Consider the following 13,280-nt stretch of genomic DNA (forward strand, 5'->3'; position numbering starts at 1 on the left):
CCAAGCTTTAGGCTACATGAAAGTAGTGGATAAAACAAGGGATTCAACCACCAGCAAAATTTGTCCCTTTCTCCTAACGCTAATCGCGCATGTCGAATCGGGCCAAATTTTACTGTTTGTTGAATCCCTTGTTTTATCCACTACTATATATTAACTCTAAATTTGATAAAAATTAAAATTAAAATCAAAAATAAAACAATAAAAAATCAAAGCAAAATTTACATTTCAGTCTTTAAGAGTGATTCACTCTTATTCGGAGTGATCCCCAGTAGAGAAGATCGCTCTTTTTCGCTCTTAAAGAGTGAATCCCTCTTTTTTGATATTTTTTATTTTTTACTTTTTGTTTCAAATTTTCTATACTTTTCAATAAATTTATATTTTCCTTTATTTTTTCTATATTTATTCCATTATTAATAAGAAATGATACAAAATTATAGTATTTACCTTAACAACTTTCCCCAGTTTGACCAATAACAGATCTGGTAAGCAGTTCCACCGATCTTTCTATTATATTTCTACTAAAGCCTCGAGTCAATTCTATATCTGGATGTTGTTTCTTTACATGAGCCCGTATCCCATCATATCTCACAACAGAAGTACAATATGGACAATTAACTTTAGCTGAAGTACAACTACTACATGTATACTTACCCTCATCAAAATTATTTAGTGGTTTTATATAATTACACTTATTACAACATCTAGTTAATACTTCTTAGCTGGGGTTAAGGTTAGGGTTAGGGATAAGGTTAGGGTTAGGGTTGGGGATAAGGTTAGGGTTAGGGTTGGGGTTAGGATCTGAGTTAGAGTTAGAGTCATAGATAGAACCAGAACCAGAACTAGAGCTAGAACTGGGGTTAGAACCAGAACCAGAACTAGAACTAGAACTAGGGTTAGAACTAGAGTTAGAATTAGGGTTAGAACTAGAGCTAGGGTTAGAACTAGAATTAGAATTGGAATTAGAACTAGGGTTAGAACTAGAATTAGAACTAGAATTAGAACTAGAACTAGATTCATTTTTTAAAGAACAACCCCATGGGGAAAATCAATAGCACAAATACCACTTAATATTATATTACCAAAAAAATATATTTTACAAAAAGATTATATTGTAAAAGAAATTCAGAAAAAAGTCAAAATGTCCTTTCAACTTTGCAAGGAAACGCTGTTGAAGCATATGGGATCAAAAACTATTAAGTAAAAACGTTGAATAGAAACAATTGGACCTTCTGTCAACGCTTTCAATGTGATATATGATTTGTCACAAATGTGCAATTAATATGATGATCGGACAATTAAGTAATAAGAATCCTCGAAAAGATTACGCTAAAGTTTTGCAGAACTAAGACTGAAATTTTCAAATCTCAAAAACTTTTTTTTTTAAAACAAATGCTTTCAAACGAATAGAACTTACAAACCAAAATTCTTCAACCAAAAAGGGTTTAAATGTTTAACTTGTAACTGCCTAGGAAGTCAATTGAAGATGTTTTTTGTGAGACCATAACAAAAGACTACACAGTAACACTGAACACAGACAAAAATAAAATTTCGCGAGCAATTCTTTGCAAAGGATGATGAAACCAGAAATCCAGCTGCCGTTTGTTGAATTTGTAATTTATGTTGAGTGGCCTCCATCTGCATGGACATTTGAACTTTTAAAATTTTAGGTTTGATTTTAAATTATTCTCGTCAGTAACAAACAAAAAAGTCAAAAGCAATTCAAAAATTAATTATAGTGCGCCATTACAAATCGAATGTTTTTTGAACTATAAAAACCTAGAAACAGACGGAAACTGGTGTTACTCTGGCTGTTTCTCCTTTGAAACAAAAAGTGAACAATTTCTAATGAAATAGATAATTTGATCGAAAAGTCGATTTATTAGAAGTAAATAATCAGTTTGCTTTATTTACTTCTAATATATCTATAAATAAAATTTTTTGCTTTCTCGATGCTCCAATTGTTTCAATATTACTTATTTTCTATGAAATCAAAGGGCTATTTTGCTCAAAAAGTTTCCGAAAAGTTTACTATTCCAAATTTTTTATTGTAAATTCTCGATATAATTATAATGGGAATTTTTTGGTTTCGATAACCGAAAAAAACATTTGTCATGATGTGTTGCACATCATTGTCATTTTGTAGAGAAACTTTTTTGGGAAAAGTCCTAAAGCGTTTCAAACGTTCTCTCAAAAAAGAATCTTCATTTTTTTGACAAAAGGGTTCCAATTTATCTTTGTTTGCTTTCGATAAAAAACATCATAGAAACGTATATGTTTTTGAGGAAAACAGTTAACGAAAGTTGTCGTAAACTCAACTATTGGAAACAACAATTTTAAATGTTGTTCAATCTCAATCTCAAAAAGTTAATAGTGCCTCAGCTTCTCTGTAACGTTTTCAGATTTCTATCGTTAGACTTTCATTTTTTCAGGAGTTTTAAAATTTTGATCCAATCTACAACTTTTCCACGCTCTCTAGGAGCTTTTCAGCCCAAGAATGCAGATTTATCGTGAACCATGGTATCAATTAATAGAAACATATTTTTCATTTTGTTTTAATCAAAAAACATGACGAGATTAAAAGAAGCATTTTTGTAGCATTTTTTTGCAAGTTGTGTATAGTGTTATAAGTTGGAGTTAACTTTGAGGCTGATTGCAAATCTCATCTATACTGAAACCACGCTCTTAGTTTAAACTATTCGCCTAAATGCTATTATAGTCTTAAGCAATCATAATAACAAGTTCTTTTGGACAAATTTTAGTAAGAAGTGCACTAAATTTTTGTGAGAAATGCAGTGAATGCTGTTGATTGCGGTGAAAAGAAATTCACCTCATTTCTCATCATTTCTTACAAAAATTCACTGCAAAATACAGCGCATTTCCGTATTTCTCCTGCATAACGTTTATTAAATCTGATTCAAATCCACATAGAAATAGGTGACAGATGACGCAGTGGAATAAGAAGTTGCAGACATGCAGGAGGTGAGAAGTTATATCCCGTGTTCGGAAATCTCGTTTTTTGTAAGAATTGTGTTGAAAGCGGCGGAAAAAAAATTCACGGCGGTTTACTTCATTCGTCACAAAAAGATGTAAGAAGTACGCGGTTAAAATTTTTTTTCACCACATTTCACCACATTTCTTGCAAAAATTCAATGACAACTCTCGAACCGGAAAAGGACCTTACTAACCTGTCTGTATCTCTCGAGATCGGGCAATATTAGTTCATCAAGTTTTTGATGCGTCTGATCTTTTGACTTTGACTTTGATATCTTTTATCCGACACAATTGCTCGAACTGTTTTAAATTTTAATCGTTATCAACTGTGCGTGACGTCATTCAACAGTCAAAAATGAAACGCATGGCTGCTGAAAACATAAGAACCAGGAATCAAAATGAAGCAAATTACAAAAACAACATCAAAAGGAGGCTCGGTATTGTGCGTTAACATATAATGCTTTAACTTTTAGCCCGTTTTTGACTTAAATGTCCACCAAGCGAGGAAGAGATAGATAATTGTCAAAAAAAACTCAACGTTCACAAATAATTAGTTTGTCTCCTTAAAAAATAGCTTTGGCCCCAACCACTATACGAATGATACAAAAACTCATGAGAGAGTTGACTCTAACTGTCACTGAGGAGCGTAAGAGACAAGACAAACAATAAAATCAAATAAAACCAACAAACATTATATACGACCAAAGCACAATGCCTATCAATTTTTTTGAAAAGATTCAATGACAAAGACAACATAGCATCAGATAAAAGTTAAACTACATCAAATAAATTGTATTTCATCAGAAACGATATGAAACCTGTCTTTATCGAGAACCGGGTTAGATTTGAAATCATTCTCGTCAGTAAAAAACAAAAAAAGTCAAAAGCAATTCAAAAATTATTTATAGTGCGCCATTACAAATCGAATGTTTTTGAACTATAGAAACCTAGAAGCAGACAGAAACTGGTGTTACTCTGGCTGCTTCTCTTTTGAAACAAAAAGAGGACAATTTCTAACGCAATAGATAATTTGATCGAAAAGTCGATATATCAAAAGTAAATAATGAGTTTTGGATGAATTTTTTGTGAGAAAATTTTTGCCCTCTCGATGCTACGAGGAAGTATTAAGAGTTCTCGAAAAGATTACGCTAAAATTTTGCAGAACTAAAACTGAAATTTTCAAATCTCAAAAAACTATTTTTTTAAAACAAATGCTTTCAAACGCATAGAACTTACAAACCAAAATTCTTCAACCAAAAAGGGTTTAAATGTTTAACCTGTATCTGCCTAGGAAGCCAATTGAAGATGTTTTTTGTGAGACCATAACAAAAGACTACACAGTAACACTGAACACAGACAGAAATAAAATTTCGCGAGCAATTCTTTGCAAACGATGATGAAATCAGAAAGCCAGCTGCGGTTTGTTGAAATTGTAGTGTATGTTCAGTGGCCTCCCTCTGCATGGAGATTTGAACTGTTAAAATTTTGGATTGGATTTGAAATCATTCCCAAGAACAGCTTAGATGTAATTGAAATTTTAGTAGCTGCTATAGGCTCTGATGCTTTTGTTCCTTCTTGCCCAGTAAAATGCCTTTAAAAAAAGAACTTCAATGATTACCATGTGTGAACGATCCAAAATGTGCCCTTGGTAACCTTCATTTTTGCATCGGTTCCCCAGAATGGTTGACTCTTTGCAATGCAATTATCCCTCAGAAGAATCAAAGAAAATCATTCAAACCTTCGATTCGGTTCAGCGAACAATTTTTGAAGGTATTTTGAGATTTTCATTGGCAGCTACTTCATTGGACCAAGAATGCCTTGCGATTAACAGAAACTGTGTTGGAATAAGAAGATTAACTGGCCAAGTTTAGGCTGCATATGTTGGCTTTGTTTTCCATTCTTCTGTTCAGGTAGAAAAAGAACAGGCTTTAATCCAATCGAAGACAAATTGTTCCTTGAGGCAATGAAGGGTTTGGTGATATTTTGAACATGCTTTACTCTCAAATGAATCAGGAAAATAATGATAATTCAGCTTACCACAATTTGTTGAGAAGACAAAACTCCTCTAGATAAAGAGAAATTGTTTTTCATCTATTTTTCTACTGCAATCATATGTATAGCTCCAGAGCTGGAATGGGGCCATCCACCGACCCCATTCCAGCTCTGGAGCTATACATATCTCCGAATGAGTTGCCCGTTGCTCTTAAATGTCGACTGGGTGCTAAACTGTACGAAAAAGAAGGAAAATAACATTTTTGCAATTCTGTGACTCTAGACGCAATGGCAAATCAAGTAGTGTCATGCATTAGTTGAGCTGGTATGACATAAGAGCTTGCTCAGGAGCCGATTGGTCCTCATTTGTGAACACAAAGTGTTCTACGCGACAACAGCTCCAGAAGAAGGGGCGATATATCTTTAACTGTAAGGAATGCGGGCCAGCCAACAGCATTGGGTGTCACCGCAACTTCTCTCTTGCAAGCAAACTTTATCGCAAGGGCAGCGGAAAAGGGTGGTTTTGCGCTGTTAGCTGCTGAGGGCAAAAAGTACGAATAGTACACCCAGAAAAGTAGCGAGGATGGACTTCAATTTTTTCCTTTGGCATTCGAGTCGTTTGCGGGATTTTCAGAATCAGTTTTTCAGACCTTCAAACGTATTGCTACTCTGCTTGATAGGAGAAATTTGCAAATAAAGGGGTTATCTGTTGCTTTTAGAAAGTTATGGCTTTCAGTCTCTGTTACAATTATACGAGGTTCCGCTATCATGCCGATTACAAGAGGCGAGACCTTATAAGCAGAAATGAAAGGCGAGCTATTCTTCGGTTCAATTTCTCAGCCGTTTAATGGGGAGAGTTCGTCAAATATTTTTTCACCCAATGAGCGGCGACTACAGATTCTGATGCGTTTTTGAAGTCTTACCCAATGAGAGGTGAGCTAAAAATTTTTTTCTAATCGTATGGATCGTCAATCAGTGGCATGAAAAGTTTGCGAGAGAAAACAGGGTAAAAAACACAAAGATTTATATATGATGGTAGCGAGTGCGCTTCCAATGATGAATCAAATTGAACTGATATTTACAATAATGATCGGTTTTGAGCCAGTACTCTGCCGCTGAATGAAAATGTAAAAACTTGACTATAATTTTTGGCGAAATTAATTTTGTAAACATATGTCAACACTTGATTATAACTTTTGTAAAGACTTGTAAATACATAATTTAAAATCAATTGTTTACATATGTATACACTTGATTACAATTTTTTAGCGGAGTTCGATTGATATGCATAAATTATGTCACAATTAAATATTTTTTTTTAATGCATTAATTTAGTTTCGTTACTAGCCAGCATTTATATCAAAAATGGTTTAATAAACTTGTTTTAAAATTTAATAAAAATTAAATTTTTTATTCGTTAATCTACTGGCCGTTTTATCCAAAAAAGTCCGAGAGAAAAAAAGTAAAGCGGAAGACAAAAATAAAACAACAATAAGTTTATTGTAAAATTTGCCACAAATTGCCATTTTAACTCAATTATTTTGAATAAACAAAGAAATACAAAATTTTTGAAAATTTGTAGGAACAGTGCAGCAGACAAGAAAATGAAACGCAAAGATTCTCTGGATGAAAATTCTAATGATGAAAATCATAGACGAATTATCTTAAAAGCTTATTAAGGAAATGAAATTGTTTTTTGTTCTGAGAAAAAAAATTTAAAAAAGTTTGTAAAAAACGTCCCAAATTTTGCGACAAATACTAGCTGCATCCAACCAAAGACTTTTTCTTTTAAAACTAGCAAAGAATTGCAAATAAAAGGCTGATAAAATCTGTAAACTTTTTCAAATTAATCATTGAACTTAGTAAAAAATGCCAATTCGACCAAAACACTTAGTTAGAAATTAGCCACACATTAGAAAATCTTCTTCTTGTCGTACGAAAAGTTTTAGTCCTATTCCTTTTTCTACACTAGATTTAATTGTGGACAAAAAACAATTATATTTCTCTCTTGTTTCGGCTTTTTTTCCTCAATTTGACACCAAAAACAATCGAGTAGCAGATTGCTAATTTGAAAACGATTGATTGTTAGATTGTAACACTTCTTGTGCGAAGCACATTAGATGTAAACAGATGTTTTGATTTTGTAACAAAACAGGGGACTCGGCAATGTACGTTGGCACATAAAGTTCCGATGCCGCAAATCCACCTTTTCGACTTATTTGTCTACACAATGAGGAAGAGAAAGAAAGCTTTCAAAAGTTCCTGTATTGTTCATAAAATAAAAAGTAAAAATTATTGCCATCGTAGATGGCCGATGGGAACCACTTTTAACCAGTTTACGAGACAAAAGAACTTCAAATTTCAAATAAGAACAGACATTAATTGCATCAAATGTCGATGATGCCTATATTTAAAAGAAAAACGCAATGGCAAAATCGAAATGGCATCAGATAAAACATAAACAATTCAAATTTATCTGTGCTGCACAAAACGTCACGGTACCTGGCTTTAATGAGATTCCGTGACAATTCGACAACAACAGCAGAACGTGCAAAATTGAAAAACAAGTTTCCATTTTTGAAAACCATTATTTTCTAACTGATTAAAATCATTAGGTTTTATCTAAAATCAGTAAAATGTTTCAGTCCTTGTTCTTGAAGTATGAGTGGGAAAAATTGGGATCTCTTCTGTTATAGCTCTTGAGGAAGCAACTGAGACACGTCGTTATTTATAAAATGTCATAATACTACAAAAAAAAACGAAAAGGTCAGCCAAAATCAGGAAAAAATCATGTCATTTCGGAAATGATGTTGCTGCTGATAAAGCAATAAGCATTTTACTGAGAACATTAAATAGGTTCAGTTACACATTTCTATGTGTTCCACGCGATAGGAGTTTTAGCTATTAGGAAAATATTGTGGAACGGAAACACAGAACCCACCTCAAAAATTGGCAGACATTATGAAATCGCGTTTTTAAAATGAAACTGCAACACACAATTAGTTGAAACAAAACACTTATAATGAATGAATTTTAAGTCATTTGAAAAATTATGCGATCTGTTTTTACAGATTTTAGCTAAATACAGACAGCAGTAAGATACATAGTGACAACGGTCAAAAACTTATTGATTTTTTCGAACACATTTTTTTGAAAATTTTTCTTGATGAGACTAAGTCACTAATTAATCAAAAATTGAAAATGGACTGATCTCAAATTTTCACAAACTGTTTTTCGAAATTACAGTGTTGAAACCTTTCAAACAATGAAACAATAGAAATCATATAAACAAAAAACATAACCAAGGGAAAATTTTTCTTTAGTTCAGCAAAAAACTGTTAATACCTGCCAAAAAAGAGGAAGAGTATAATGATGAAAAAATCAAAAACGAAAACGCGAAGTCTCAAAAATCCTTTCTTGTTTTGAAATTTTTTCATTTGAAAGACATTAGAACCTCTAACTATGAACTGAAATCATTAAATTGAACCTTTTGGACAATTAGAGGAAGGCATTTTTGTGATCTTTCATATTTTGCAAATCGTCCAACAACTGCAATTGGGACGACAAATAGTGATAGCATTACAAAAAAGTCCGAGAGAAAAGAAGTAAAGCGGAAGACAAAAATAAAACAACAATAAGTTTATTGTAAAATTTGCCACAAATTGCCATTTTAACTCAATTATTTTGAATAAACAAAGAAATACAAAATTTTTGAAAATTTGTAGGAACAGTGCAGCAGACAAGAAAATGAAACGCAAAGATTCTCTGGATGAAAATTCTACTGATGAAAATCATAGACGAATTATCTTAAAAGCTTATTAAGGAAATGAAATTGTTTTTTGTTCTGAGAAAAAAAATTTAAAAAAGTTTGTAAAAAACGTCCCAAATTTTGCGACAAATACTAGCTGCATCCAACCAAAGACTTTTTCTTTTAAAACTAGCAAAGAATTGCAAATAAAAGGCTGATAAAATCTGTAAACTTTTTCAAATTAATCATTGAACTTAGTAAAAAATGCCAATTCGACCAAAACACTTAGTTAGAAATTAGCCACACATTAGAAAATCTTCTTCTTGTCGTACGAAAAGTTTTAGTCCTATTCCTTTTTCTACACTAGATTTAATTGTGGACAAAAAACAATTATATTTCTCTCTTGTTTCGGCTTTTTTTCCTCAATTTGACACCAAAAACAATCGAGTAGCAGATTGCTACTTTTGAAAACGATTGATTGTTAGATTGTAACACTTCTTGTGCGAAGCACATTAGATGTAAACAGATGTTTTGATTTTGTAACAAAACAGGGGACTCGGCAATGTACGTTGGCACATAAAGTTCCGATGCCGCTAATCCACCTTTTCGACTTATTTGTCTACACAATGAGGAAGAGAAAGAAAGCTTTCAAAAGTTCCTGTATTGTTCATAAAATTAATAGTAAAAATTATTGCCATCGTAGATGGCCGATGGGAACCACTTTTAACCAGTTTACGAGACAAGAGAACTTCAAATTTCAAATAAGAACAGATATTAATTGCATCAAATGTCGATGATGCCTATATTTAAAAGAAAAACGCAATGGCAAAATCGAAATGGCATCAGATAGAACATAAACAATTCAAATTTATCTGTGCTGCACAAAACGTCACGGTACCTGGCTTTAATGAGATTCCGTGACAATTCGACAACAACAGCCGAACGTGCAAAATTGAAAAACAAGTTTCCATTTTTGAAAACCATTATTTTCTAACTGATTAAAATCATTAGGTTTTATCTAAAATCAGTAAAATGTTTCAGTCCTTGTTCTTGAAGTATGAGTGGGAAAAATTGGGATCTCTTCTGTTATAGCTCTTGAGGAAGCAACTGAGACACGTCGTTATTTATAAAATGTCATAATACTACAAAAAAAAACGAAAAGGTCAGCCAAAATCAGGAAAAAATCATGTCATTTCGGAAATGATGTTGCTGCTGATAAAGCAATAAGCATTTTACTGAGAACATTAAATAGGTTCAGTTACACATTTCTATGTGTTCCACGCGATAGGAGTTTTAGCCATTAGGAAAATATTGTGGAACGGAAACACAGAACCCACCTCAAAAATTGGCAGACATTATGAAATCGCGTTTTTAAAATGAAACTGCAACACACAATTAGTTGAAACAAAACACTTATAATGAATGAATTTTAAGTCATTTGAAAGATTATGCGATCTGTTTTTACAGATTTTAGCTAAATACAGACAGCAGTAAGATACATAGTGACAACGGTCAAAAACTTATTGATTTTTTCGAACACATTTTTTTGAAAATTTTTCTTGATGAGACTAAGTCACTAATTAATCAAAAATTGAAAATGGACTGATCTCAAATTTTCACAAACTGTTTTTCGAAATTACAGTGTTGAAACCTTTCAAACAATGAGACAATAGAAATCATATAAACAAAAAACATAACCAAGGGAAACTTTTTCTTTAGTTCAGCAAAAAACTGTTAATACCTGCCAAAAAAGAGGAAGAGTATAATGATGAAAAAATCAAAAACGAAAACGCGAAGTCTCAAAAATCCTTTCTTGTTTTGAAATTTTTTCATTTGAAAGACATTAGAACCTCTAACTATGAACTGAAATCATTAAATTGAACCTTTTGGACAATTAGAGGAAGGCATTTTTGTGATCTTTCATATTTTGCAAATCGTCCAACAACTGCAATTGGGACAACAAATAGTGATAGCATTATAAAAATCTAACTAACTTTTATTTTTGCGAGAGAAGATTGTCGCAGCCGTAAAAGACAAAAAAATCACAAAAACATTCATTAAAGTCCATATATTTCTGCTTTTTTTAAAAGCTAGTTAGACATGTCAATAATTCAAAAATATGTCCAAACAACGAAAAGAAGCTCAAAAATGAGCAAAATTGTAAAAAGCACAACAATATAATTTTTGAAAACTGTAGTCCAAAAACCAGGAAACCATTAGCTATAAATGAAACTTGCATTGAACTTAAATATTGTTTCTCATAATAAATAGGATTGAGTTGTACGTACTGCGACACAACTCCAAATTGTCAAAAGTGAGATTAGAGAATGCAAAGTTCAAAAATTTATTATCATTTTCTAGAAACAAATATATGTAATTTTCAAAGACCAATTAGTTATCAAATGTGAACATGGTTTACCATTAAATGTATCAATTAAATAAGCCTACTGGATTCAATTCATCAACGAGAGTGCTTCAAGAGACTGCAATACTCAAGTCAAGGCAAAATACAGGAAATCAATTCAAATTTGCAAAACGCATTTGCAAAACAAAAAAACAGTGAGCTCATCCCGAATACCCAATTTATATTATTTTCAATTGACATTTTCATGTAATTTTTTTGCATTGATTCAATTTTGATTTAATTTAAAACCAATCTCGCTGGTACTTAAAACAAAAAATAACAAAAACTTCGAAAATTTTTTGAAGAAAAAAAGATCATGCCTCAAAACAACCCGTGTTTCTTTCTATTGCAGCAGTTCATGAAGTCATTACAACTAGCCATTTCATAGCTGCTGTCGAATAGCAAAACCTCATTGTCACAAATATTTGCGAATTTAATAGAATGGCAAATGAAACTATGCGATGTGTCAATAATATATGATGCATTTTGATAACGTCTGATTTAAATTATCAAACAGCGGGCAATCTTTTAATTCAAGAATTCTTTTTTGGGAGCGGAAATTAAACTAATTCTAATCTGTAGTTTAGAAATTTTGTATCAGCTGTTTTCATGTTTCTATATTGGACAAATTAAAACAAAGTGGGCTAATAGCAAATTTAAACTCATTTTTGATGAAAAAGTCTGAATTTCAAAAAATTTGTCGAAAACGTAACTCAAAAAAGTCCAGCAGCAGAAAAACAATTCATCATCCCTCGTCTATCTGCAATGATAAAACCAAAAACACTGTTTTTGAGAAGTTTAACAATTTTTATCAAATTGACAAAATTTTGGTAAAAAAATAACCGAATATGCGAATAAAAACAACGGAGCACTGTCTACTATTCGGAAAACTTTAAATCTCGATAAATCCTTGCAAAAAACTAATATCAAACAAATCTTTTTAATTATATTTTCTACGCTGGATGGGAACTCTCAACGATGAATATAGCGATCGGCCAAAATTGACTGAAAAAAAAAACCGTTTGAGTCCATAGCTCCACCCCCTCCCCCTCAAAGTGGGGTTGGAAACATTATTTAGGGCCACTTTTAGTTTTTTCAACATAATTAAATATAGTTTTACCTCACATGAAAGCTCCGAGCGAACTTCAAATACTTATAAAGTAATTCTTCAAAGGCATTTTTTGCGGTCAAAAGGGGGGTGCTTATTACTCTTCGTTATTCAGAAAAGATTATTATAAAAGCCAAATTTTTGCCGCAGAATCATGATAGCATCTGTGCACTTCGCCAATGAAAATCCCAAGTCAAACGATAGCCCCGTTCTTGCTATTTTTTCATTTCTTTTCAAATACTTTGAACCATTGCGAATATTTCGAAAAACAAAGCTTTATTCTTTTCAGATCTGGGTTGGCTCGGGTTGTTTCTTTTATCGTGCTTCAGTTGTACATATGATACTTTAGGCTGGAATTTTTATCGAAACAAAATTTCAGATTGGATTGAAATCAATAATCATTTTCTCATTGGACTTGAAGAATTTCAGTTGGTAACAGTTCTGCGAAGTCATGAGACTGTTCCGAATAGTTTTTTCAATCTGCCTGTTAAGTTAGTTTTCCAATAAATTTCAACATTTAGTATTAGTAATTATATGTTTGAGCCAGAAGAGATAGCGCCATCACCCATTTAGTTGACACGTACAGAATCTAATATCTCATGCTCTCAAAGGAAGCATGCCAAGTTCCAATTCGTTACAAATTTGATTTTGATTTAGACGTTTAATTAATCAATTTTATTTTTCTTTGGGGGGTCGAGTACAGGGGTCGACTTTCTTTGGGGGTCGAGCTACAGCATTGTGAAATTGCTACAAAGAAAACGATAAACGATCTTTAAATGATCCGTAGTGGTAGTTCTCGAGGTTGGGTATCCCATAAAACCCGATTTCTCGTTGTTTTCCGTGTCTCTAGCTTCATCTCAACTACAACACCTCAATCTAACTTGAATAAGAAGAGATTGTTCTAATATTATGCTTACTTTAGAAGCATTCTTCACTTTGTTCTGCTTCAATTATTTTCAGAGCTCTGCATGATAACCTAATGATATTATATAATTTGTTTCAGCAACTGCGGCGAGTGATCAATATGGTGAGCCGAT

The 13,280-nt window shown here is 32.5% G+C and overlaps 2 protein-coding genes across 2 annotated transcripts in view; one reads left to right on the forward strand and one right to left on the reverse strand.

Moving 5' to 3' along the window:
- Positions 1–13,280, reverse strand: part of LOC142348548 (10 kDa heat shock protein, mitochondrial-like) — a 124,996-nt gene that overhangs the window by 110,431 nt on the left and 1,285 nt on the right. The window lies entirely within an intron of this gene.
- The window catches only part of LOC142348546 (uncharacterized), a 44,349-nt gene continuing 43,689 nt past the window's right edge, over positions 12,621–13,280 (forward strand). Inside the window, exons 1-2 of the mRNA XM_075399927.1 lie at positions 12,621–12,734; positions 13,247–13,270. Of these exons, the coding sequence (XP_075256042.1) occupies positions 12,695–12,734; positions 13,247–13,270 (64 nt within the window). The 5' untranslated portion in view covers positions 12,621–12,694. The remainder of the gene's footprint in view (positions 12,735–13,246; positions 13,271–13,280) is intronic.

The sequence above is a fragment of the Convolutriloba macropyga genome, chromosome 10 (assembly GCF_964194025.1).
Source record: "Convolutriloba macropyga chromosome 10, txConMacr16.3, whole genome shotgun sequence".
Lineage (NCBI taxonomy): Eukaryota > Metazoa > Xenacoelomorpha > Acoela > Convolutidae > Convolutriloba > Convolutriloba macropyga.